This window comes from Emydura macquarii, unplaced genomic scaffold (genome assembly GCF_026122565.2).
Source record: "Emydura macquarii macquarii isolate MOO-44397 ecotype Brisbane River unplaced genomic scaffold, CSIRO-AGI_Emac_v2 contig_2432, whole genome shotgun sequence".
NCBI classification, from domain to species: Eukaryota; Metazoa; Chordata; order Testudines; family Chelidae; genus Emydura; species Emydura macquarii.
Window position 1 is genome coordinate 600,057 of NW_027132569.1, and position 27,606 is coordinate 627,662.

The 27,606-nt window shown below is 39.7% G+C and overlaps 1 protein-coding gene across 13 annotated transcripts in view; it reads right to left on the reverse strand.

The window, feature by feature from the left end:
- Positions 1-3,937: 3,937 nt before the first annotated feature.
- The window catches only part of PDE1C (phosphodiesterase 1C), a 445,397-nt gene continuing 421,728 nt past the window's right edge, over positions 3,938-27,606 (reverse strand). For 7 of the 13 annotated variants that reach the window (XM_067562472.1, XM_067562461.1, XM_067562458.1 and 4 more), the window contains 2 exons: positions 18,450-18,515; positions 3,938-5,755 (listed from right to left, as the gene is read on the reverse strand). In XM_067562472.1, coding sequence (XP_067418573.1) covers positions 5,586-5,755; positions 18,450-18,515 — 236 coding nt within the window. In that variant the 3' untranslated portion in view covers positions 3,938-5,585. Of the gene's footprint in view, positions 5,756-15,670; positions 16,342-17,055; positions 17,175-18,388; positions 18,516-20,477; positions 27,149-27,606 lie in introns of those variants that run through there. The other 6 variants (XM_067562469.1, XM_067562467.1, XM_067562463.1 and 3 more) reach the window with 5 other exon arrangements.

Sequence of the window (27,606 nt, forward strand, 5' to 3'; positions counted from 1 at the left end):
TCCTTCTGCTCTAACCATCCAGCGAACACATTTTACTACCATCGATAAAAGCAGACACGGCAGGAACTTAGGCTGCATTTAGGATTTAGGAACTTAGGCAGCATTGCAGGCTGAAATTTTGTGCAATCATCTGACATATGAGTGAGTTAATCAATAGTTATGGATTAATTGATGTTTGTATTGTGCTTTGACCATCTAAAGCAGCACATAAATGCTAGCAGTCTTTATAGCTGATCATCTTCCCTCACCCAAATGCCCTGTGTTATTCTTGCCCTATGTCTGTCTGCTCACATGCAAAATTACGCATGCAAGTGGCCACATGCTTATAAAGGTCACATTTTGAAAACGAGGCCTTCTATCATCTATACATGCAAATGACAGGGCCCCAAAATTGCGCACACTTGTGAAAATCAGAAATAAGCATCAGGTCGAGGCCCTTTAGCAAATGAGCCCTTTTAAACTGCAGCCAAGTTGTACTTAAACTAGATTCATGATTTCTTTAATTCGGATCAGTACAACCCAAAACCACATGCATTCTTTTAAATGAGGTCAAACCCACCAACACAAACAGAAATGAGAGTTTGGCAATTTAATACGTCTAATCATATGAATGCACAAAGTGAGAGTTAAAACCAATTTTCACTCCAAGTCAAAGTTTCTTTGATCTTAATTTTCCAGCACAGGAATTGGCATCCTGGGTTCACTCTGTCAGTCTTCTCGGCTGAGGCAGGGCAGCAAGCCAAGAAGGGAATTTTGCCCCCACCCTCTTGACTAAAACAAAGGCCCTGAGAAGACAAGGATAGGATAGAAGCAGGGGAAAGAGAAGCTAAACCAGGGAAACATTCTCTGAGATGGGTTGTGTAGGGATTGGGGAACAAGGCTCTATACTGCCTATTCCCTCTCCCTGATGCTGATGCTGTATCAACTTCCTAGAGGATACAGAAGCCACACACACTCTTATTTAGGTATAGATGCACACACATACAATATATGCAATAAACCCTAAAGAATCCCTTTCTCTAGTATATATAATAAGTCATAATGAATGTAATATTTTAAAGTTCAGATTTTAAACACATTCTTAAAAAAACCCATTGTCTTGCCAGAGGGGATGCATCTAGTAGTTAGAACAATGGATAAGTTCACAAATAAACTGCAAACAGAAGAAAGGTTACATTTACAACCAACAGTTGCAACAAATAATTCAATCAGCTCTAAATGGCATCAAGTTTCCTGACTCAGAAGCAGAATCCCTAAGAGTGACAGTTTATTCAGAACGTCACCATTTCTGTACTTGCAGCAGTTGAGTAACTGAGAAATCATCTAAGGAAAACACCCAAGTTCATTGCAATGCCAGGTCTCCCTTAAACAGCGTTTGTTGTTCTTAAACACATTGCTTGGAAAACTTCTTCGATAGGTACACTAGATGGTAGTGTTGTACTGGTAGGATGACACAATGTGTTCAGCCATATAAAGTCGGACTGAGTTGAATTATTTCACTCTAGTAGGTTCCTCTCCCCAGGAATGATTTGTTCAAGTACCCAGTATTTACATGGCATGGTTCACACAAGCCTCAAAAGTTTTTAAGGGGCTAATATTAGCAGCACATCACTATATAAAGTCAGAGAATCACAACACTAGATGACCCTTCTGCATTTCTAAATTACATATTGTTATATGAAGAGACAAGGTGGGTGAGGTAATATGTTTTATTGGACCACTTCTGTTGGTAAGAGAGAGAAGTTTTCAAGCTATACAGAGCTCTTCAAGAAAGTTGTCTCTTCCACCAGTGGAAGTTGGTCCAATAAAAGATATTACCTCACTCACCTTGTGTCTCTAATATCCTGGGACTAGCACAGCAACACTGCAAACAATATATTGTTAAATGGGACATTTAGTGACATCACACGGTATTAGATAAAAGCAGTGTAGTCCAGTGGATACAACACTCTGCTGGGACTTGGGAAACATGCAGTATGTTCCCAGATCTGCCCCTGGCCTGCTGGGTAACCCCAGGCAAGTCACTTTACCTCTCCATGTCTCAGTTTTCCCACCTGTAAAATGGGGATAATTACATTTACCACAGGTGTAAAATGCTTTAAGATCTATGGATGAAAAATTATATATAAGAGCTAATTATTATTTTAACTTGAAGGACCTTTCAATCAAGAATTTAGGGTGGGTATTGACAATCCGGAAACCATAGGTATAGGACAGAAGTCAAATCATTGGCCCTTTTTGACACTAATAGTACAATATCAAATATATATTTGGAGGCAAATTGATAAATAAAAAACTGTTCACATTTGGTTATTGCACTTCCACTCAGCTCTAGGCACATTACAACAGTTATTAAAAAATAAAATTACAACATTTAAATCAGGCCCACACTGACAGATTATAAAAAGGGGAGAAACCTCCCATAACTTTTCAGCCCCCAAAATAACCAGCCCTGCCTCCCCATCATCCTCAGGCTGGCCCCATTTACTTCCCCATCCCCAGAAAAAAGCTGGGGGACTGGACTGTCTGCCAGAGGTTTGGGGGAGTGCATGGGGTGCCCTAATCACTTCTGGGTGGCATCTTTTCTGGTGATTAGCTCCACCCAGTTCAGCACCGCTTCTCTTCTCTTCTACCATTGCACTCTCCTCCTACTCAAGGAGTCGCAGTCCAGCTGCTTCATGACTTTGGCCCTCCGGCCAGCTCACACTGTGATTTCCCCTTCTGGGGGCAGTCTTTCAAAATCCTTCCACACTAGCAGCATCAAGCAATCCTCACACCTGCTGCCCTATGTCACTCCTTGCAGGGCCTCAGGTAATCTTCCCAGTCACTGCCCCTAGCAATACCACTCTGCAGTGGCCAATAGGGGAACCCCAGCCCATCCTCTGCTCTGGGTTCCAGTCCAGGGCCCCATAGTGAGGAGTTAAGGTCTAGGACTTCACCAACTCTACTGCTCTCTTCTCTGAGCTACTTCCTACCTTCCCCTCTGTCTTAGGCTTCCTAGATAAACCCTTTCTCAGGTAGTTCCTCTCCCCCACTTCCTTCCCCCCTGCAGCCTCACACTGTTGCCAGACTCCGAGCTTTACAGAAGCCTTCCTGTTCCCTCACAGGTGAGCTTTCTTTTAATTAGAGGCCTCCCCACAGCCTCAATGTTCCCCCTTTGCATCTTAATTGGCTGATTGGGCCCACCTGACCTAATTCAACACTCTCAGGACTAGTGTGGGGAGCACAAGCTAGCTCAGGGACAGAGAGGGGGCCAGCACAGTTTGAAAAGAGGAGGGTGCTGGCTGGGGAATAGAGTGTGTAGGTGAAAGATGATGCACACATCCCCTGGCAGCCTCCAAAAACTAGGCTCCTATAGCGCCCCAATGGATTTTAAAGCAGTCCCCATCTGCCATAAACGTTAGTCCAATACGCTTTCTCTTGAGGTAAATTCCCTTTCCTCAGAAGGAGCGACTGGTGCAGGGAATCTCTTGTGATAAAAATGATGGACTGGGACTTGGTAGAACCAGGTTCAGTTCTTGGCTTTTCCATACACTTCCTGTGTGACCTCAGGCAAATTATTTAGTTTCCCTGTGCCTCAATTCCTCATCCATCAAAGTGAGATGACAATACTTCTTTACTTTGCAGAGGGAGGACACATTGTGAGGCTATATCCATTTTATCTGTGACGTGCTCAGCCCCTACAGTTATAAACATGACAGACTGTAAATAATTAAAAGGAGGCGCAAGTTAAACTAAACCCAGGGAAGCAGGAAGGTGTATCTGGCCCAGTAAGTCTAAATTGGTGTCATTTAAATGTCAAGGAAGTAGACAGGTAGGGGAAAAGATGTAAGATAAAGTGTGGTAAGTCAAGGGCTTTTTGAGAGAAGGAAATGACACAGACACAGAAAACTCATTTGTAAGAATAATATAATATTGCATTTCTATACAACCCAGTTATGTAAAACATTTCAAGGCACTTTACAGGCAATATATTGTCAAAATATGTGCTCTTCATCAGTCCAAGAATTCCCAGATATAAATCAGGTTTTCAACATTTTAGTAACAGAAAACTTTAAAGTATAAACCACATTTCATTGCATTTATGTAGTGGGGGGAGCACAATAACTGAAGTGTTTATAGTGATAAGAGTTCTGATATAGTTTGAGGACAATAGAACAACACAGAAACCAAACACACAGAGAGAAGACAGAGACAATAGGATGGAGTTAATTTACAGCCAATGACATCAGATCAGTTGTGCAGTGGAAGTGCTACTTAAGAGGAAGACAATAAAGTAATTGCAAGTAGGAGCAATATGCTGAGATCACTGACAGCAGCCTTCTAAACTGTCTGTGAAATGCTACAGGGCCTGAAGGCTAGTGTGCAAAGAACTGAAAGGTAATTTCTAATGAAGAATTGCAGTGCCAATAACATTCCCCAGCAATTTTCCCCACAATGCTCAGCCCTTATTATACTATATATGTGGCATCACAGTGTTATGCATATCAAATGTAGCAGTGCTGATGTATAGCATATTTACACATAGTCTGTAGTCTATAGCCAAATGGAACAAGATAAGGCCTGGGTATTAAAACATACTTTGGTATCCTGTCTGCAGAACCAAAGAGACCTGTCACCTGGAACTTCATTACTTCATGTATTATTGAAGTGGGGATAGTGTCACAGCTCCAACCAATTTGTTTTCAGTACCTAACATCATTTGCTGTAATGCCTTTCAGAGACAGCATTTCCAGGAATGACAACATTTAGAGCTTTAGAGATGAATACGGGCCTGTTTAGTGCTCTTTACTAAGAGACTGAAGTTGAGTCATTGTGTGATGAGACTGCATCCCCCTCCTCTTCTTACCTCGTTGCTTCTGTATTTGGTATTTGTTCTACCCAGCTTCTCTAAATCGAGGGTTCCTTCCTCCACACAAAGACTCAGATTCCATTCTCCACATTGATCCATGGGCCAAAGGCCTGATAGGGCTATTAGTAGCTGAACAAAGCTAAATAAGCCTCATGCATTTTACTGTGGCATTATGCCATCTTTTTTTCCCTCATGTGTGAAATTAGGGGGGGAAGTTTTCATCTCCCATTCCTTGTACTTATGCTATTCTGAATCCTTATTGTAGTATAAACATCAGGTCTTCTATTTACAACACAATCAGTTTAAAGCTAGGCCAGGCAGTGCCTCACACATGATATTGGGTTCAATGCAGAAATTACTGGGTGAAGTTCTATATACCCTGTGTTATACAGAAGATCAGACTAGATGATCATAATGGTCTCTTAAAATCTAAGAATCTATACCATTCATAATTTAATAGTAACTATATGTATGCAAATTTACTTTTGAGAATTAAAAGTAACAGCCCAATATTTTAGTCCTAAATAGGAGAATATTCCAGCAATGAAGAAGGCTATTGTGAATGGTTCTACTGAAAGCTTCCATTGAATTATCTGGCTAACTCATATACTTGCTTGATTTTGGATTACTCCCCAGTTGGTGCAGAATTAAAATAGTCCATGTGATTATTACACAATGTCCTTCATCGGCTTGCAAAGAGCAGTGTAAAGAAGAGTCACTTTCCGCTCTTCTCCTATTTTCTGTTCCAGTTCTGAGAAATATGTTGAATCTTTTTCATCCTGCCCCTTTGGTCAAGTAGCTTATATCTCACCAGATGTTCCTCGGATTTCTTGTGAAAGGGTGGGAAGTGGGCTCCTGAATGGTGACTGGGTTTCTTGAAATGGCGCAGTTGAGGTTTGATGGCTAGAGGTTATGAAACAAAAACAAAAGGTCACTCTTTCACAACACTTCTGTCAGATTGCTGGAGAACAACCCAGGGATTTCTTTGCACACCAGTCCACCCCACCCAATACATCTGTTTATATAGAGGGAAGACAAAACATTGTCAGATTAGTGAAAGAGGGCCTAAACTAAGATCAGGTGTCTACATACCTACTTATTTAGGTGCCTGAGCATCAGGTCTCCTTCCTATATATACAATTACTGTATTACTGAACCAGAGATGAGTTTGAGGCTCTACATTTGGATTCAGATCCAAACTTCCCCAGAATTCAGGGACAGTTGGATCTGAAATTTTTGGTATGACGCATTAATGAGATGGTGGTCCGCTGTGAAATGCATGCATGGATCCATACCTGGATCTGAATCTTCTCAACATTTAAATTGTGGATGTTTAGAGTTTGGTTTTGGTCCATCTTTATACATGTAACACCAAGAATGAAATGTGAGATAACCAGCAATGGGTGTGATGTGGGTTTGGTTATCAAGCGTCAATGAAATGATTAGTGAAATATGAGCATCAAAGGAGTATGCTATGGAAAATGTATTGCATACAGCATGAAATCAAAGAAGCTAAAGAGATGCCCAAATGTGAACATTAAATTCTGATGCACACTTCACCCTCTCACATTAATAAATCCCAAGAGTAATAAAATGTAAAACATTTTAGTAAACAAAGTGCTTTTTTTGTCCCATCTCCAAGAATAAATATTCTGATTCTTTCCAGTTTTCAAGGAGACTGTCATTCAGGCAAGTAGAATTAAAGTCTGCAGTATGTCTGCAAGGTGATTTACTGCTCTTCAAGATGCATTCACTCTTCATACTCATTCTGTTTTCATTACTCAGCATGGACTTGGCCAAACTGTTGTTGGATTTCCCACTGCTCAGCATGGAGAAATGTTTATTGTTAACTGGAATTCTACCAGAGTCACTGCCAATGGAGATGAGTTGGCTGATAAGTATATGGGATATATCCAGAATACTGACATATCATTTGTCATCCTAATTCAATAACTGAGTAAAGGGAACACAAAATATTCAATTTCCTTAATCATTATTGATCCCCACTATGAGTGGGGGGCAGGGTATGTCAGAAGACTGGGAGTTAGGATCTCTGGCTTCCATTCCCAACTTTGTAACTGACTTGCTGTGTGATTTTGAGCAAGTCTCTTATGCTCTCTGTGCTTTTGTTCTCCCATCTGTAAAACAGGGATAATTATAAATACTTAACTCAGAGATTTTGAGAGGCTTTCATAATTATTGTTTGTAAAGGTCAGTAGGTGAATGGTGCTATATGAGCATCAATATTGTTTTCTAGGGTTCATGCTTGAGAGACTTTATCTTATAGTTTTTGGGGGAAAATTGGAAGTATCTCTAAGATAACATCATGCCTTGCTTTGCATGCACATTCATCATTAATGAAAGGGACCTTTTTGAAAGCCAATGCTGCTGTTTTGAAGCTCCCTGCATTCACGTGCATTATTCAGTGTGGAACACAGGAGAAAATGCCCTACAAAGATCCTTCATCTGAAAACAAACTACTGTGCTAAATAAAAAGATGAGATAGTGCAGAGAATCAGGATAAAAAAATATTTTATTCTGATTTTACTCTTTCATTTTTCTGAGCAGGGCAGTAGCGTTCCATCTGCCCAGGAGACAGAGCGGCCACTGACAAAACTTCCATGGTGGGGAAGGGGTATGGCCAGACTACAATGAGCATAGAGTAGAGCACCAGTAAATCTGCTCTAAAGCATGCTGAGAGTCACACTAGCTCCTAGATGGCCCAAGGAGCAAGGAGTTGAAAACAGATTGCTGCACCTTCAGCTGCTCCACACGGATGATGGGCACAGCGGACAACTGAAGTCACAGTGCACATCTGCTGAGGGTGCCACATCGAATAGTACATGCAAACAAATGCAGAGGAGGTGGTGAAGACTGAACAAAAATGACTGCAGTTGACCATAAGCCAGTGGAAATAAAGAGAGTTACCATTTCTTGTGTTCTCAGCTGATGCCCACAGCTATGACTGTAATACCTGAAAATGTCAAATCTATGCACCACAGAGATGAAAGCAATGCTGGGGCCATATTTATAAAAATAAATCCTGAGGCTTGGTGAGTAAAACTTGATTCTGAATATAAATTCTCCCCGCTACGGATGATAAAAATATCTGAAAGTCATTCTCTGGGCCTATAAGATAGTGTGTGGTTTTGAGCCTTGCATTGCTACTCTAGGGTTATGTAACCAGTCATAATGGGCAGTCAGCACAGCTGAAAAAGTACTATTCATGAAAAATCATTTGATTAAAATCTGTGAATTCTCTGCTTTGGTATACAAGACCTTTTTATTCACTTCCATACATTCATAATAGTGAAATTTTGTTCACAAGAGAGTGTAAGTATGTTGTGAATATTCCTGTGACTATGGAAGGGTTCTCACATAGCCATCTAGAAAAGGAAAATGTGCACTGGCAAATAAAAAAAAAAGTATTATTTATTTGAATTCAAGTAGCATTCAGATGCCCCAGTAAAGATCAGGCTTCCATTGTGCTAAATACTCTACATAAATATAGCAAGGGCCAGGCTCTTCTTTGAAGAGTATGTTATCTAAGTAGATGATAGACAAAAAGTTGGAAAAATGAGTTGTTAGTATCTCCATCCTACACAGGGGAAAGGCAGGCACAGAAAGATTAAGGCCACACAGGAGGTCATGCAGAGCTGGGTATCAAACTTGGATCTTGTGAGTCTCAGCTGACTGCTTTAATTGCAAGGCCAACCTTCCTCTCTCTTTAGCTGACAACTCAAATATACAAACACAAATAGCAACGACTCAAAGCAATAGCTGCAAGAAATGGCTTATGAACAATCTCTAAACAGAGGTGCTTTTGCACAACCCATTTAATGAATACTTTTGAAGAAACAGATTGTGGGGCCTGTTTGCAGACAATTCCAAACAAAAAGGAGCTAAATGCATCAAACAAATTGTTTGCTGTGAACAATTTGCTCGGATCTAGTATGCAAGTTCTATTTTCAGCACCACAGACAGGGACAGAGGATAAGTCACCTTCTTTATACCTACTTTTCTGTTGGACTAGGGGCTAAGAGTTCTGACACTTACCTATATTCTTATCAAACCAGCAGTCAAGAGTAGTGTGGTGTGCAACTTTTCACCTACTTGCTTCTAAGTTTTTGGTAGAAACCTGAAATTTGGGCTAGGTTTGCCTAAGGTTTCTCCAAGGGTGGCTGAATTTTGAACAAACCTGGGGTACAGACTTCGAGGATGCTTGAACAGTGTTTCAGGCAAATTTACAGTAAACCAGGTTTAGGGTGGAAACCATGTGAAATGTGATCACAAATACAGAACTCAGAAAAAACATGGTTGCAAATTCACATGACTCAAATGAAGGAAAAACAAACAAACAAACAAAAAATGTAGTTCATCTGACACATCTCCTGCCAAAATCACTGAACTTCAGATAGTTTGAGTAAAGAGGAACAGACTGAGATACAAACTCTAGCAGTGGCTAGAGAGGGGAGATCACAGGATACTTATAAAAATCACTCCCTATAAGCACCAACCCTATCTAATCCTGTGCATATATGAAATATAGAGGAGGGGTGATGTACAAACCTTGAGTCTCAAGTTTACCATAGTTATTTCATTCATAAGTGAATCAGCAAAACTAAGGAGAGTCTATTACTGCCATAAGTGCAGACTTTGCACTTGGGCCTGAGATGTGCTGGGCACCCATTACTCTGAGTGACGTATCTCTTGCAGGAGCACCTCCTTACCCAGCTAGAAGATTTTCACTTGTGACAATTATGGTTAAATCTCTATCAAAGGCATATATATAAATTTGCATATTTCCCAGAACGCTACATGGTAAAACCTTTGCTGAAATTTTATGGAAGTGTCAAGAGTGCCTATATTTTAAAATCTGATATGCAGAGTAATATATAACATGGACAAAGCCTGGGGGAGGTAGAAAGGGACATGGAATCTGACTTGCCATAAACTGAAAAGGTTTACTTTAGCTGTGATATGTCATCTTGCCACATTAATACATTATCATGTGAACTGGAGATTGAAAACAGGATAAGTGCATGATTCACACACTTATTTTATGTAATCCCTTGTAGGTTGTCTACTGAGATGCATGATATAAATGATAAAAACAGTAGAGAACGAATTAGCCAAAAATAATACATAGAGTACAACAAAAAATAATGTGACACAAAAATGAAACCAATAGCCATCATGCAAACCTCCCTGTTCTTAGAGAAATCAACTCTCAATAAAATGCGGAAAACAAAAGGTCAACAGATACAAAACACGTCAAGGGCTAAAAGTGGCCCACTGAAGAAATTTCTAAGTACTCTGCATGTCCATTTGACAGAGTGCAGTTTTGATAGAGATTGATTTGTAAACCCTGATGTGATCAAAAAATCAAGTACCCAGGATTAGATTCGCTCCTCGGTCTGTGTGTGTTAAGTCTTATTAGCGTTCAACAAGAGAAGAAACGGTGCATTGATGGTAATTGTGAGAAGTGAAAGTGATAATTTAAAACAGCACAGTAGATCTGGGAAATGATTCCCTATAGAAAATAATATAGTCAAGAACAGGTGCTCAGATCCAGTGATGATGGGTGTGATGAGAGAATAGAATGCAACGGTTTCATTAAAGAATCCACGGCTAGATAATTGATCAGAATGGACATTCTGCATCTCAGCTTGAAATCTGGAAATGCATAACTGATATCAATAAGAATCATCATTCATCATGATGGAGTAAATCTGCATAGCTCCGTTGACTTCCATTTACACCGTCTTAGTATCTGGCCTGCTTCAAAGAAAAGGAAGCTATTACTCACAGCACATGTTAACAAAGTTAGATGTAGTCAGTCACTTGTAATACTTCAAAATACTAAATATTATAATAACAAAAGCTCCCGAAAATGTTTGAAAGTGAGCTGTTAGTATTACAGAGCAAGTAACCCAATCCAATAAAGAAAAAATGTCTTAGCTTCCAGAGGGACTGTTAAAATGACTTAGAGCGAATGTAACTGATCAACTGTGTGTTGAAAGGTTGTAATAATTTACAAAGACAATTTGAATGTAACGTCACTGCTACAGCAGCTGACTCAATAGCCCACGTTTACATTTGTAACAGCATTTTGGTTTTCACAGAAATACAGCAGGAGCTGAAAGACCTGGTTTTTAGAAGTGCTGAACAATCTGAAATTTAAATTAGTGGGAGCTGCTGGTGTCCAGAATCCCTGAAAATCAGCCTCTAAATGTACTTAGTGTAAAAAAAAAAATCCTCTTTTGCAAGATATGCAGCCTAACACAGGCAATATTCTCCACACAGTTCAGCTTTGGAAAGTATATGGATGGGCACTGGGTTATCGCACTTCCATGCTTATGCAATTTCTTTTTTACCGTTGTTATTTATAATGAGGCAAATGCAGCCCAACATCTCTGCTGACAAGGAGGTTCCCTGGCAGTGGAACTAATGCCGTTTACCTCTGGGGACAGGGTAAGACTGGATTATAGGGTGCCTACCTCCAGGAGAGCACCATACACAAGAGTGGAGAGGGGGCATATGGACTGCAGAAGGAGTGGAGAATCTGAAGCTGAATGGCTCCTTCAGTGATCTTGCCTTGTGATGGGGGTACACTAGTGTCACAGGGAGCCTTTGAGCTGAAATAGCCCATGCAGCACAGATGCAGAGTTGGATTTCATCCTTGGCAGACGTATTTTTTACATCCTCTACAGACAATCAGCGCACAATATGACACAATCTACAGGCTCTGCCTTTCAGGCATGCACTGCAGCACCCTGCCTGTGAGCACAAGGGCCAGCACAGAGGGAACATTTATCCCTGGTGATACCATCCCTGAGTGAACCATCCGTGACACATATGCTTCCAGCATCCTGGAATCCCGCAACAGAGGAGAAACACTTCAGCAAGCCCTCTTTGTTTGTGTGTTGGCTTTTGTCTTCAGCTGCCATGCAGAATAGGCAAATAGAGCTCTAGTAACTGGGCTTAACGAAGGATGCAAGAATCTCACCTTCTGTGAGCAGGATAAGGTTTATATAGAATTTCAAAGGTACATGAAATGAACTAAAAACAGATTATGTTCCGTAGGGAAAATCCTTTTCATAGGCCATTTTCATAGATGACTAATTAGGAAAGTCACAGATACCGTTGTTTTCTCAGCTGTTAAATGAAGTGAGAGTGTTCAGCAGCTTTTCTTTGGCTTTCCCTTCCTTTGCCACCGAGGGGGGCTCATGCAGTAATTAAGAGCGGCGCCCCAAGGACGGCAGAGTCGGAGAAGGAAGATTGTTCATTCATTGAGGATATTGAAATGCTCAAGAAATGTTCTGTGCTTGGGGGGGAATGAGTCTCCAAGTAGTTTTAAAAACATCTATATGTTTATACAAAACCCAGTGGGCCCAGTTTTCCCCTTCAGTCACAGGAGGGAAAAAGAAACAGTGCCTCCAAAAACAGCCTGAGGAGCTAGAGGCTGTGGGGTCGCCAGTTCATCCAGGATTCAAACTGTTGTGAGCCTCAGCTGCTAGGCACGAGATTCCTCCATCTTGGTAAAGTATATGGCCCACTGGCTAGTGTGTTATGTTGCTCTCTGTGCTCAAACCACATGCTATCAGCTTGAGAGCCTAGCTCTTTAGTTTGTGCCATGGTGACTGAGGCTTCCACAGAATCATAGATTAGGGTTGGAAAGGACCTCAGGAGGTCATCTAGTCCAACCCCCTGCTCAAAGCAGGACCAACCCCAACTAAATCATCCCAGCCAGGGCTTTGTCAAGCCGGGCCTTAAAAACCTCTAAGGCTGGAGATTCCAACACCTCCCTAGGTAACCCATTCCAGTGCTTCACCACCCTCCTAGTGAAAAAGCTTTTCCTAATATCCAACCTAGACTCCCCCCACTGCAACTTGAGACCATTGCTCCTAGTTCTGCCATCTACTACCACTGAAAACAACCTAGTTCCATCCCCTCTGGAATCCCCTTTCAGGTAGTTAAAGGCTGCTATCAAATGCCCCCTCATTCTTCTCTTATGCAGACTAAACAAGCCTAGTTCCTTCAGCCTCTCTTAAGTCATGTGCTCCAGCCCCCTAATCATTTTTGTTGCCTTCCGCTGGACTCTCTCCAATTTACCCACATCCTTTCTGTAGCAGGGGGGCTCAAAACTGCACACAGTACTCCAAATGAGGCCTCACCAGTGCTGAATAATCACTTCCCTCAATCTGCTGGCAATGCTCCTACTAATGCAACCCACTATGCCGTTAGCCTTTTTGGCAATAAGGGCACACTGTTGACTCATATCCAGCTTCCAGTTCTGGAGATCACTGGCTCAACCACTGGTGCATCAGCCAGGATGGTGGACCTTCGCACATGTATTCCTCTGAATACCAGCATGCAGGTACACAAGGTGTGTGCTCCCCTGGCCATAACCCAAAACACACAATTTGAGGTGCTCAGTGGTACTAGCTGCCACCACAGTCTTTCTGCACTCAACAGAGGGATGGTGGGCTGCCAGGTGAGCAGAGGCACTTGTGGAGAATGGTCCTCTTCTCAGAGAAGTAGCTATAATTTGGCCCAATATTTGTAAAGGGGAAATTGGTAAAACTGCTTGGAAAATAAGTTTTGTTTCCAAGCTTCTGAAAGTGTATAACAGCAATGAAATCAAGAAATATACTCGATTAACTGTATCTCTTTCTTTCGTTCTTTCGTTCCATCTGTTCAGCCATCCATTTCTAAGGTTCTTACAATCTATAGGGCCAAGTTCCAGATTAAAAAAAAAATTATTTAGTGGATGCAATGCTTAACTGATTTAGGAACCTAAGTTTCTTTTTGAAAAGACCTACGCCTAAATACCTTTAAAATTCTGGGCTTGAGCTTCAAAAGTTATAGCTAAGCTACAAAGTCAAAAAACCAAAAGTATACAACTTCTTTTCCTCTTCAGTGCTGGAAAACTTAAAAAGAAATTGACAAGTCATTCTTCCTACTAGAAAGTTACAAAGAATAATCACGTCCCCTTGCTGCTACCTTTACCCTGAAGCTTTTGTAATACATCAAATGCTTAACAAAGTTTTCTCCATCTCTACAAGCAGCATGAATGCATCAAAGAGTCAATTAAAAATATTTTCTTCTGGCCTAGGTTTTGCCTCTATCATAACAAAGATATTTTTTTAAATCTACAGTCCTGGAGAAGATATGAAACATGTAAAAGTGTGGGGGGATGGGGGTAGGAGGAGGAAGAATGTTAACCTTAAAATGGCTATTCAGTACCCAGTGTGCATCTCAAAAGAGGGGAAAGAGCATGTAGTTCTGTGTGCATCACAAAAGAGCCTGTAATTCTGACCTCAAAGCACAAGAAATGTCCCTTTGACAAAGGAATGTTGTACTCAAATAACAGACACCTAATTACTACCATTATTATTATGCTGCTATATACAGCACTGTATGCAGGGTTCCATATCCTTGACTTCTCCTGGGTAGCTCACAAACTAAGCCACATCAATAGAAGTATGGCCACTTACACAAATACAACCTTTCGGGTCTACCAGTGCACTCTTGTGCTTCTTGTCTATTTAAATTATAAGCTCCCTAGGGCATGAACAATATCATTCTCTGTGCATAGAACAGATGTGTGCACACTGATGCTTAGAAAAAACAACACACTAACGCTTCCCATTGGTTTTCAATAGACTGTATGTAATGTCTAAGGGTTTCCATGGATTTCTTCAAGTGAAGTAAAGACCTTTGTATATAAACCGGCAAAGAGCATATCTTGTCTTCTCCATTTTGTCTTTTAGATGGAAAAGTCTTCAAGAACAGAGATTGTCTGCATGCTGAATCTTATCCAGCCCTAAGTAGATTGCTAGCACTTAATAAGGAATAGTAATAATGAAGCCATCTTTTTTATTTTGGTGTTTCTCTTTGTGTGAGGGATGGACAAGCTGCTTCAGATAAAATGAGAACTGACTCAACCTTTGCCCAAACTTTCAGTGGAACATTTTGGGTAGTTCAAAGGCTCGATTTAACGTCTTTATTCTTAAGTTATTTTTCATTTTCACACACCTTTGCATTTCTGGTTCTGGCTCGGACCAAAGGCATAAATGCAATAATTTCACAAGAAAGACTGGAAATAGCATACGAATAGCATGTCTGGAAGCGAGAAATACTGGAAATCTAGCAAGACAGGCCATTTTTGTAAGACCCAAAGTGGTTCAGATAAATTTTGGATAGTAATCCAGAGTGTTTATCTGGACTGCATATCCAGACTGTTCCAAATTCATCCATAACTTGTTCGTATAGGTTTGCATACAATGTGTTCTATACCAGATGAGTGCTGGGAACATAATCTGTAAAGAACTGTGGCATCCTTCCAAACGGAAGGCACTGTGGTGTATGTAGCTTCGTAATTTAAGATTTTCGTTTCTGAGAACTACCATTTTAAAATTTGTGTGTGTGTCTTCTCTTTGCTGAAAACAGCTGACATTGTGTGTTGGATTTTGAAAATCATTCAACAGTGGTGAAACTCTACTCCCACTGATGTCAGTGAAAGTTTTGCCACAGACTCTAATGGGAACAGAAATAGGTGAGCTCTCACCTGACCACCTCACCCTTCAAGTTCAATTCACATGCATCCTGCCACAGAAGAGATGCATATACTGTGCTCTCTCACGGAGACTTGACATTTGTTCTTCCTCTCTTTGCTTTTTCCCCTTAGTCTGCAATGAAAATTCTTTGAAATAAAAGTGGATAGTTGCTCTTTGTGTATGGGAAAAAATAAAGAAAAGTGGTGCTGTGGAAAATTGTCAATGACAAATAGCTCAGAGAAAGTGAGGAGGTCTTCTGGTTAAATAGAACAAACAACAAAACTAAAGTCTCCAGTAGAGAACACAATGCATGAATGTGAGGGTGGGGGTGTCCCCTCTATAACCAAATGCTTCTTAATAGAGCACAGCTGCCTCCAGCAAAGAGCAGACTCCTGGAAATTTAATGGTGCAGCACATAAATAACAAAGCATAATTGTTACAAATCTATATAACCCACAGGGGGCTATATAAATATACAGTATTACACTTAATTCTTCCAACTAATATATCATAAGTTTTTGGGTATGAATAACTGATTCATGTCCTGTACCAGACTAAACATTTGTGTGTGCATGCTAGAATGGAGTGTACACGTACTACATTGTTACACATGCACATACAGAAAACCTATGACTTCAGTGCCAAAACATACACTGATGTGAGAAAGCTTTAATAAACAGAGAAAAACATAGCTGGTTTTTTATGTGAGTGACATTCAGAAGGCTTCTTTGAACAGTTCATTATGAGTTTGTTATCAATACACACTGTGACAGAGCCATGACTGAATAGGCACCAGGTGGTGGCTCAGCAAAACTATAGCAAGACAGTCTGAAGTGTTATCTTGCTGCAAGATACATAGCTAAGGCGATCATGGCCCTCACTTCTTAAGGGGCATGCTCACTAGTGCTGATTTTCAAGTCAGGTGACCTAACAACAGTAAAAACAATGGCAATGTTAATTAGTCAGTACACTCAAAATAACATCCTGAAAAATCTGCACTGTGGGAGGCGGAGGGTGGGGAGTAATGGACAGCTGCTGCAATACATACATTTTTGCAGCTATTTATGCTAACTTTATGCTTCAACTGTGTAAGACACAAACACAGCAGTAAGTGCTGTATTAGACGTATACTGAAGCATTCCCTCCACTGTTTATGTATTTGAATTCTGCCACTTGTGTTTAATATAGCACTTTTTATCCATAACTCGTAAAGCACTTAACCTTGAGTAAGTATTATTATCCCCCATTTTACCAAAGGGGGAACCAAGGCATAGAGTGGTGAAGGGACTTGCCTGAGGTCTCCCAGAGAGTTGATAGCAGAGAAGGGAATAAATATATATCTTGTGTAACACTCTCCAGAGCCCTGTTCTTTGCACTGTGCTCCCTCCTCTTTTTAACTACCTTACTGTAATTACCTACATTCCAAGAGCAAATATTACATGCAAGGAGGTAGGCCCTAGCTATTATGTGCCAGTGCTCATTAGTGGATTACAGCAACAAGAATGTCATGGACAACATGGATGAAAATCAGTCTGTAAACATGGCTTGTTAAATCAGGGGAACAGTGCAAATAATGTATTAAAAGCAATCTAAGATCAAATTCTTCCTCTGCTGTCCCTAAATGTTTAACTTATACATTAACCCATCCTTTTCAAAAAAAATTACATGATTTTCCAAAAAATGTCTCCAAATGTCAGGGCTAATATGTTTTTGTTATGATGGTCACCTTCAAGTCTTCAAGGAAGTCCTAGCCACAGTCTCTGAAACAGTAGCATACAAATAACAATGTCAATGTAAAGTACACATTTAAAAAAATTATAGCCATCAGGGCAATGGTGTTAAAGGAATGGGAGCAGGCAAAACATACAGCTAATGCTACAATACATATTAACTACTTCTGTCAATAGTGAGACGTAATACGTTAAGAGAATGATTGTATGGTGTTTACTGTACTGTACCTTCTATTTAAGAATCGCTTCAGGCAACGTACATGACAAAGATCCTCAGATGAGTGCTGTCACCAGTTTCTTGTTTTACTTTCAGTGACAGTTCGTATTTATTAGAGGACACAGCTGTGTGTGATGCTTCAAGGAGTATGCTGCTTCAACTGAGAAAATTTTCAGATCTCTCTTCTATTTCTCTCCCTCGTTTTACTCGGTTACAGCCATGATCTGTGTGACTTACACCTCAAAGAAGAGTCTGCTGAATGTGCTGTTATTTTAACATCTGAAATTATGTCATACCATGGCCAGCATGAAGATGTCAGTCACCATAGTGAAGTGATATTGCATATTGATGTCCATATGCAGACCTGTACTGTATCTTGAATAGTTGCATTTCCACCCTAGTATCCGCTTGATTAAAGGTAGGCCTCAAAAAATGAATATGATAAATAATTCAATGCCTTTCAAAATCGAAAGTGACTTGCTTTTTTGGGTTCTCTTTTTTTCAGCCACACCAGGTGTTTTAATATGAACGTACTCTTGCACTCACCCAATGTCATCCAAAGATGTATGCCTTTACTACCCCTCCATGCTGTCATTCTAAGTGGGGCTATAGAGTCACAATTTCATATCACTTTCCTTTATTGCCCTTCCTCCTTCTGTACGACATTGTGTGAAACAGAGATAAAGGGACTAGGGAGGCTGGTATCACTGACGTATCAAAGAGAGAAGGGATTCTGGGGGAGAGAGAACTGAAAAACAGCAGCCCCGCGATTCACAGAACAAACATATCACTTCTCTTCTGTTCCTCGATGTGGGTGACAAGAACCCAGCCTGTTTCTCTTACCACATTCAGCAGACTAAAATTATTTGCACATAGCAATCCACAAAACAAACTATTTTTTTAAGTTAACATGTGGTCCATCCACTCGAAGACCCAAAACAGGGGACAATTTTTGAACTAATTGTGACCCTGGTGAGTAGGTCTTAATTCTTGAAGGAATTACTGTTTGAAGAGAGAAACACCCTCCTGATTACCTATTTGTGTGGCTGTGCATACAAACACATTCTGGCATGGAGGTACCTACTGACCTGGCAATGTAAGGCGGCTTGTCATGGAATCCGAGCCTGATGCATCGTTTGAATGTTGCTTTGAACCTTTAAAAAGAAAGAATTGTTTCAGCAGTGATGGGTGAACGGCAGGCCTGCCTCTGCGCAAATGCTTTTTACCACTGCCACTCTGTACTGTCAGCTTCTTTCTGTCACATCTTCTCAACTTGTCCTTAGCAGCTTTAGTAATGTGGTGACGCTAATTTTCTTACAAAACCAAGCTACTTTCCTCTGTTTCAGCAGCTTTCTTTGAACCTTTTGATTTTAGAGGAGCCAACACTGAACACCTCATCTCTTCTGTTGAACATTTTTTGGTAGGACGTGGGGAGAGAGAGAGAGGACATTTTGTCAATGGAACTTTCCTCCATATTTTTTAGTGTTGTGTTTTTGAATATTCATGCCATTATATATCTATTCCAAAGAAGGTAATAAAAAATATTGCAAGTGGAGATCAACCCCACCAGATCCAACACCCCCAAACACCAGATCCAAACAGCCCCAAACTTTTGGGAAACTTTGTATTTGGATCTGAACTTCACAGCTGGCCTCTATAATGGGCCAAGCCACATGGATCAGAACAGCTACCAAAACTTTAGGGTTGACTTCATCTCTACTGCAGGATTTTAGGCAAAGTGCTGAGAAGCCAACAAGAGCAATAAAGTACCAGAATTTAAGAAGATAAATTGATACATACTGTGTCCTTATGAAAATCAATAAGGATGACCATATGCTTGAGAGACAAGTTGAACTTATTAAAAATTAAATTAAAATTAGGGAAGAAAAGCTCTACAATCTCTTAGTGGGCATTCATGAACTATATTCCCCCATTAAGGAGAAATGGCTGAAGTCTCTCTCCAACACCGATGATCATGAGTCTCATGTTTTAAAAAAGAAATAGTCTGACAAGATCTTTAGAATAATGACTAAAGGAAAAAGAAAAAAGTATCCACATACTCAGAGCAAAATTCTGTCCCTCATTCACATCACAAATATTGGCTATTTGGGGATAACATTTAACAGCAGTAAGGGTATCAGAATCTGGCCCACGGTGAATAAAAATATAGTTGTATTATATCTGGAGTTTATGGATGTGTAAGCACTATATAAACACAGGAGTCCAGTGCTCTGGGATTGGCAATGGATTTCCAGATGAAGTGAAAGGTGTTGGTTTTGAGCTAAAAAGCTTGACATGGCTTGGTGCCTGCCTATCTGAGAAATTGCTTCTTTCCCAGCGCAGTACTGACCAGCTGTGATCAACAGACACATTTGAACTTGATTCCTTTCGTAGATGGTGAACTACTCAGAGGGCATTTTCTGTGTGGACCCCTTGACTTTGGAATTCACACCCCATGGGTCTGAAATAACCCAAATTTGATGACTGAGGATATATTTCAAAATTCTCTTTGAGCCGGCATGTGAAAATACTTGATCATTATGTGGCGTTGACATTTTGTTGAGTTCTGGAGGATTCTGCTGTGCTGTAATGCCATGATGTGCTCTCATATTGTAACAAGGAGCTCTCACAAAAGTTTCCTCTTAACCTGCAATAAACTTCATGAACAAGGGATGGATCTGCTTGCACAGAGGGGAGCTAAATACTGGGGAATCTATTCATTTCTTTTCCATTTAAAGATAAAACACATGTAATCAAGGATGAAGACAGCACATGGCTGTCACTCAGTAAACAGAATTGTTATTTGAAATAAAAGGTTTTATTAATGGAAGACAGACATGAGTAGAGACAAGCCAGATGTGTGGGAAACTAGGGATTTAACTATGGATTTCCCTTGAGCCTAGGTTTTTGTTTAAGCCCAGTCATAAAATTTGGCTGTGAAATTGTATCCAAATGTCGAGGGGGCCCCATATAGTGCTTTCAACATGAAAAGTGCTTTACCAATGTTGATTTTTGTTATTCTGCAAAGAGCCAGACAGTGCAGAGCTCTATGTTTGCAGTAGATATAAAAAGTGGCTGAACAAACTAACCCTTCCCCCATTCACATTCAAATGGAGTGGAGACCTCATTGACTTTATTTGGTAATAGGATGAACATACAGGTACTCATTTACAGAAAATCTGGAATGCTGAAAAAGTGTTTTATACATTTAGAGACTATAAGCCTCTTCTTTCAGATAAGGAACTTTACAATAAATACAGACTGTTTTAAATTATTCCCAGAAGAGTTGAGAATACTTCTCATTACATGGGCACAATTCCTTTTCAGTTTTGCATTTTTTAAGTCTGAACAAAACAAAGAGGTTTTTCTCCAACAAACTTGTGTTTAATTTACTTTAAAATGGATTTTGATTTGTTTTCTAATTGCCTGACGCAAAATACACATAGCAACCTGTCTCCTGCCCGCTTGAAAAAGGCTCTGGATTACAGGTGTATACTACTTACATTACTTCAGTTCAACAAGACATCTCCATTATAATTTCTGCTAATATAAAGATAGTCTAAAGTGTATGTTCAGCTTTATATATAGGACTCCCTGCACAATATCAGCTGAGAAAAGATTATTTTACACTCTTGAATCCTTGCATTTTGGTTAATTTTCCCCATTTCCCCCTCAAAACAGGTTGAACATTCTCTAGATTCATCAGGACCCATTGCTACAAATTTAATCTGATAGCAGTGAAATCTAGCATGGCAGGTAAACTGATAATTTCCAGACATCCTTCCTGCTGAAGGTAGTCAGAACTATTTTGTGCCTTTGCTGGAACTTCCTACTGATCTAAGCTGCTGCACAAGTAGCATCATAGGAACAATGACTGATTTTTTTCATTATTATTTAAATCCATTGTGGAGGAAGCAACTCCCGCCTCAGTAAAGGAAGACACCACTACCATTATATCTCTGGGCTTCCGATTGAATCACCCTGCACTTAGCATGTTGTGTACATGGTCTCATTTACACCTTGATCCAAGTTCCCAGTGGGGACAATAGTGGAACTGAATGGAGCTTGTGTGCAACTTCTATCAGTTTCAGTGCAACTGATGGCATGTTTGGGCCCCAGGTGTTGTTTTATTTTATTTTTTGCTCTAAGCTGATGTTTCAAATGCAATGGCTTTTGTCTACGGAGGGGGGTGGAGGAAAGAGAAATCTTAGTAGGAGAATCTGGGCCTGCCGATGACCAGAAGTTCTGGTAAAACCCAATCAGAACCCTACAAATAAAAATAGCAAATATTTAAAAAAATTGAATATAAAATTGTATAAAAATATCATCCAAGCCAGAAGAAAAGGAAAATGCTCACTCTGCCATTCTACTAGTAGTATTTATCACTACACAACACCCTATGGCCATAATTGATTGTGTTTTATATACGCACTCCTACAACCACCCAGCAAAGATGATGAGATTACATATACACATCCTCCTACCACAGGATGGCTTTTAGAACTGGGCAATGATGAGTACACAACAGTCCTTATACATGCATGCTGACGAAATAAAAAGAATACAAAATGCCAAGTGTGTGTTGCAAAGCCCGTATGTGTGTGCTGTCATGTGCTTGTGTACCTATGTGTGAGACAGATGACAGAGAGAGTCACAGTTCTGCTTTGCTGCAAATGAGAAATCTCACCCTATATTTCCTCAGAAAAAGGAGGAGGAGTCAAAAATCTGAGAAAATAGAAACAAAGTGCCTGCTTTGCCCTTTTAATGGCAAATAATGCAATCAACGGTAGTCGAATGATTTGCGTATAGTTTTGAGCACAGTGATCAGAGATGGAAAAGACCTGTTGGATCACCAAACCCATCTCCCTGCGAGAACAGGATAAATTACCACCTGAGAGAAGATGTATCAGATATTAAATTGACGCTGCACTTGATCTGAGCCTATTGTAGGTAATATTAATTGAAATAAATGGAAAACCTATCATTGACTTCAATGGGAGCAGGATTGGAGCCGTAGAAGTTTGAAAATAAAATGCGTTTTTCCTATCAAGTTTTCTCTTTTCCATTTTGGCCCCCTCTCTCACTCTACCAGGTATTAACATGGTTTTCTATGTTTAACATCTTCAGCTCATAAAGTGTCTTACCATATTTAAGCTTCAGTGTTCAGAGATCTCACACACACAGCTGAGGGACCAGTATTTGTTAAGCAGATAGAAAACAGAGGACCATCGTTTTGTGTTTGTTTATTTGAACTGGCAGGTAAAATAAATAAATAAATGGACCTGACACTCCTGTCCTTTATGGTGTGATTACACATTGGTGATGATCAGGAGAACCACTACTGAAGTCAATGGAGTTACACCACTATGAAACTGGTGCAAGTGTGAGGAGAATAGGGCCAAATAATTAGATATTTAGGGTAATCTCCTCACCCCTTAAAGATGCACTGATTTCCCCCAGTTAAGGCTCTGGCCCTTAGAATGGCAGGAATTTTTTCATTCAGTTTCTATCAGTGTTTAAAGTATTTTGAATTTTTTTAAATGAAAAAACAGATCCAAAATCAGTTGTAGAATTTGTGTGTAGATTCCATGAGCTAAAATTTAAAGTCTTTACTGGTTCTCTTTCAACCATGCAAACTATGGTCTTGACTGATTTTCACGCAACTTTCTGCATACAGAATTTGAGCATGATCAGTTGCACGCACAAATGATAATATCTACCCATTTCATAGATTATTTCAACACAAGCGGAGCACAAACAAGCTTTGGACATTTAAATACTATTGTTTATATGTTCAAGTAGCCTTTTTAAAAAAAATGCATGTCTGTTTTTCCACAAAAGCACTGAGGCTCCTTTGAAAATTTGCTTCCCAGCTACAAATCAACAGGTATTGAAAACAGAACAATTAAAAATAATGTCTTCTTTATTCACCTATCAGGATCTAGGCTCAGGGTTCTGGGTTTCCCCTGCTAGAATACAAAATAACTGTGGATAATATCATTAACACCAAAAGGCGTCTTTAATCGGGAAACACAGAAAACCTGAACCCAAGTCCTTGATGAAAAGCTGAGCAGTTCATGTGTAAAGCTTGTCAAGTTGTGGATATAAGCATTCGACTATGTGCCTTTGAATGATGCATCGAAATCATTTCGTTTTGAAAGCAAACCCTGTTTACTCTTAATTGTCTTTGCACGTTGTCAGAGAAACGTCCAGTTTTCTCATCAATTAAATCACTATTTGAGTACAGAATTGGGAACATTTACACTTTAAACCATAGAAGTAAGCTGCAAACTGAAAATAAAATCTGCTGACATTTCTTAAGGGCAGCTTGGTCCTTTGCTAGATAGAATCACAGGCACCACTTAATAATGTTGGCTTAGCTAGGCCAGTTCTCTGAAGACCCGTTTCTTTGACAAATTAGCCAGGGTACCCAAGGAAATCTCTCCCTAATTATAGGATGTAAAGTGCCTGGATTAGGGGGCCATTTTTGGTCTGGTCATCCAGCAAGATGGTACTTTTGAGAAATCTGACCAGCATTCTCATCCTAAAGCTTGGAGTGTGTCATCTTAGTACACATGTTGACTTCCAAACCCAGGTCTCAATCTATAACACCCCTCCCACACATGGCTGTGTTTACATGCAACTCCCACAGAAGTGAATTAGGTCAGCAGGACAGGCCTTGTATTTTCAGTATTTCTAGCTTACTCTTTGTCTCTTCTAAAAGATGAGTAGATAGTAAGGCATCTACAGCTGTATTTCCCTCACACAAAGGGAGAAGCCGAATGGAAGACAAAGAATTAACAATGGAAATTCTTCATCGTATTTCATACACTGAGGAGGACATGTGTTTAATTGAACTGAATTGTTTAAAGAGCCATTCATTCAGTTTCATGCACTCACAGAAAACTTTTGTGAAATAAAATAAGAGGAGCAGTTCTGCAAATTTGTTATACAAGCGCACAGTGACTGTTCTCCAATTCGACTGGGAGATGTTTAGAGATATCGTTTCTTGGTTCTCAATGCACTAGCACAATACTATTGAGCATTTCAGTGAGATGGTTAATTAGAGAGATACACTACCGACAAGTATAGTAGTTTAGGATCTGAACATGCAAAGAGAACCATATGGGCAGATTCTTCCACCTGCACCACCCTCTTTGCAGGATCTCAACACCTAAATTTCAGTTTTGTTTTTAAAAAAAGACCACGGAGTCTCATAGAAATGATGTAAAAAATGATGTCAAAATTATGTCTGCAGTATATTCATAGATTGTACCAAAAAGGACTATTAGATAATCGAGTCTTATCTCCTGTTTATGACAATCACTGGCAATCCAGTTTCACCAAATTATCCATATATTGAGCCCAATAACTTGTGTTTGACCAAAGCATATCTTTCAGACCTCAAGAGATGGTGAATCCACCGCTTTCCTTAGTACTTTGTCACCCTCACTGTTATACCTCCAGCCTGATGTTGCACCAGAGGGCTAGTACATGTGAACCAAGAAATGACTGACTGTAGTTTCATTTCACTGTCCAAGCAGAGTGCATTTGTAAAAAGTAAATCATAAATAGCTGAAGATAAATTCGATTTTTAAAATTATTTCAGTTTTAATAGTCCAAGGAATTTTTAGTCACCATAAATTAGGTAGGGGTTGTTTAAAAAAAATATCTGCCGGCTCCGACCTATTTAAGTTAAACCCTAGCTGGCCTCAGTGGGAGTAAGGCCTGCAGTATTATTTATATGTTGTCAATGTCCCTTTAAAGAATTTGATAAAGACTAAGGCCACAAAGATATTTAGGCTGCTAACTTCCACTGACTTTAATGAAAGTTAGAAGCTTCAGTACCTGTGTGAATCTGGGCCTAAAAGTCAAATTCTACAGCTGCTATGTGTGCAGAACTTCCATTGGAGTTGAAGGAGGTTATGAGTGTGGAGCAGCTACGGAAGCAGTTCTAAGGATTTGGAACATTGTGTGTTCCTTTACTTTCTTTAAAGGATCCAATCTAGAGAAGACGGCTGGAGAATTTACAGCATACTCTATAACAAAAGCAGTTGTTTTTATATTTCTCCCAAGGGAAACTAAGCATGAGACAGACCCCAGCTAAATCCGTCAAACTTTGGTGTCTGAAGTAAAAACTCAGATGCAAATCTGAATTTTGCAGAATGGATTAAACCAAAAGCTTGGATACAAACATTCTTGAGCTATGGGATGCTCATGTTCAAAATCTGAACCAGGGTTAGGCCCATTGCTGCTAGTATTAGATGAGGCTAATAAAAATATGGCAATATTTCCTACAGCCATCCCCTATGCTCAGACACATTTTGAACAGGAGCTGTGGGACTTCTATCTAATATAGGCTGGTAATAAAACTAAGTTTTGTGCTTTGAACATGGAGATGGAACACAGATGGGTTTTTTAATCCTAAAGCCAATGTTTTCCATATTCTCTAGAGTAGCATGAAAGCAGTCTGACTCATAGTAAAATATATATGTGAACAACAGGGCAAAACTATATACTGAATAAAGTGAACTATGAAAAATCAACTGTGTGCAGGTTGAATTTTACATGGACAGGTAAATCAAGGCATATTGAATTTTATCCTTCTTGAGTCCCTAATCCAAGATAGCATTTAAGCATGTATTTAATGCTTTCGTGGACAGTGTAATTTTCCTGAATCAGGTCCTGAGTTAGGTAGTTTTTAACATTTCATCTTTAAAGTTTATGAGTCAAACTCCCTGCTGATGTCAATATGTACTACTCCACTCCAGTGGTGTATCTAGTCCATAATATATTGTCATCTTTCTTTGTCTGCCTATATTTTTCCAACTATATTTTTCTTTTCCTTTGACCCATCCATTCAATCGGTGATGAAAGAAAAGTCACACTGAAATGAAGGAGGAATTGATCGGTCTGGTTCCCTAATGCCCTCCTCCTCTCAGAACTGCTGGGTCAGATAAAGAGTGGTTACAAGTAGCTAAGAAACAGATGTGAGAACTAGACCATTATTTGTAATGACTAGTTATGGAAGACAACACAAAAAGTATGTTCTTCAGAGTTTGAGTGGGCAACAGCCCTGAGCAAACACCCCATTTGTGAGTCATTACTAAACCAAAATTAGAAAAGTAAGTGCACAAAATAAATCTAAAATCAAATGAATTTGCCTACAAGATAAATAAAAAGAAAACAAAAATCTATATCACACAGTGATGAAAAAGCTGTGTAACAGTACTAAGTCCTAGTGAGAAGTTTATAAATGTAACAATTCAACACCTTCATGAACAAAATCCTCTGAATTGATGTTAAAACTGGTCTCAGGTTCTCTGCCTAGCGGATGGAAACAATAGTAAAAATGCAGTGATTTCAAGCCCCTTTACACACATTCAGATTTTCTGTTTCACCACCTTTGTGTGTCTTTCACAAGCTGGGGCTTTTTAACATAGGGCAGCAATGGCTTCTGAGGAGGATCCTCATTTATTTGCTTTGCCTGTCCAGAAAATGAAATTATTTTGTTAACGAAAAACCTGGAGAATTTTAAAAAAGAAACCACACACACAAAAGGAAAAATATGAAAAAAAAACCCCAAGCCCCCAAACACCCAAAACCCAGAGTCATTAATTGTGAAGTAGCCAGTGGGAGGAGGATTGTTTTGAAAGCTGTATATCGCCTTCCCCAGAAACTGGTCTTTGCGGAAGGAGAAGGAGGAGGAGAGGAATGAAGAAGCTCAGCTAAAATGATGAAAGAAATTTTCAGTCTCTTTTTTAAATTTATTTTTACTCTTCTGTATCTGGAAAAAAAAAAGAAAAAGAAAATGTCAATGCTGCCTTTTCCCCCCCAGTGTCAAGGGAGTGGGAAAGCTGGGAAAGAAGAAAAAAAGGTATCAGTGTAGACATGCTCATTCCCTTCAAATATCATGGCTTTGTTTAATCTTGCAAAGACTATAAAATGCACGATAGCTAAACCCTCTTGCACACTTGGTTTGAAAGTAACATTCTTTCCTACACAAGCAGACCCAATTGTCTTTCCACTGAAATCAATGGAAGTTTAAACACTGATTTCAGTGGGATCAGTCTCAAGAGCTGTGTGTGTTTTGCCAGGTAAGTCATATTAGTCTTTTTGGTACAGGGCACTCCTATCACCTTTGCTTCCCAAACATTTCAGTGCCTCTTTGACACTAAAATGGGCAACACTATACTTGTATTTTTGAGTAAACACAAGAACTCTCTCCAAACTAAAAATTGACCC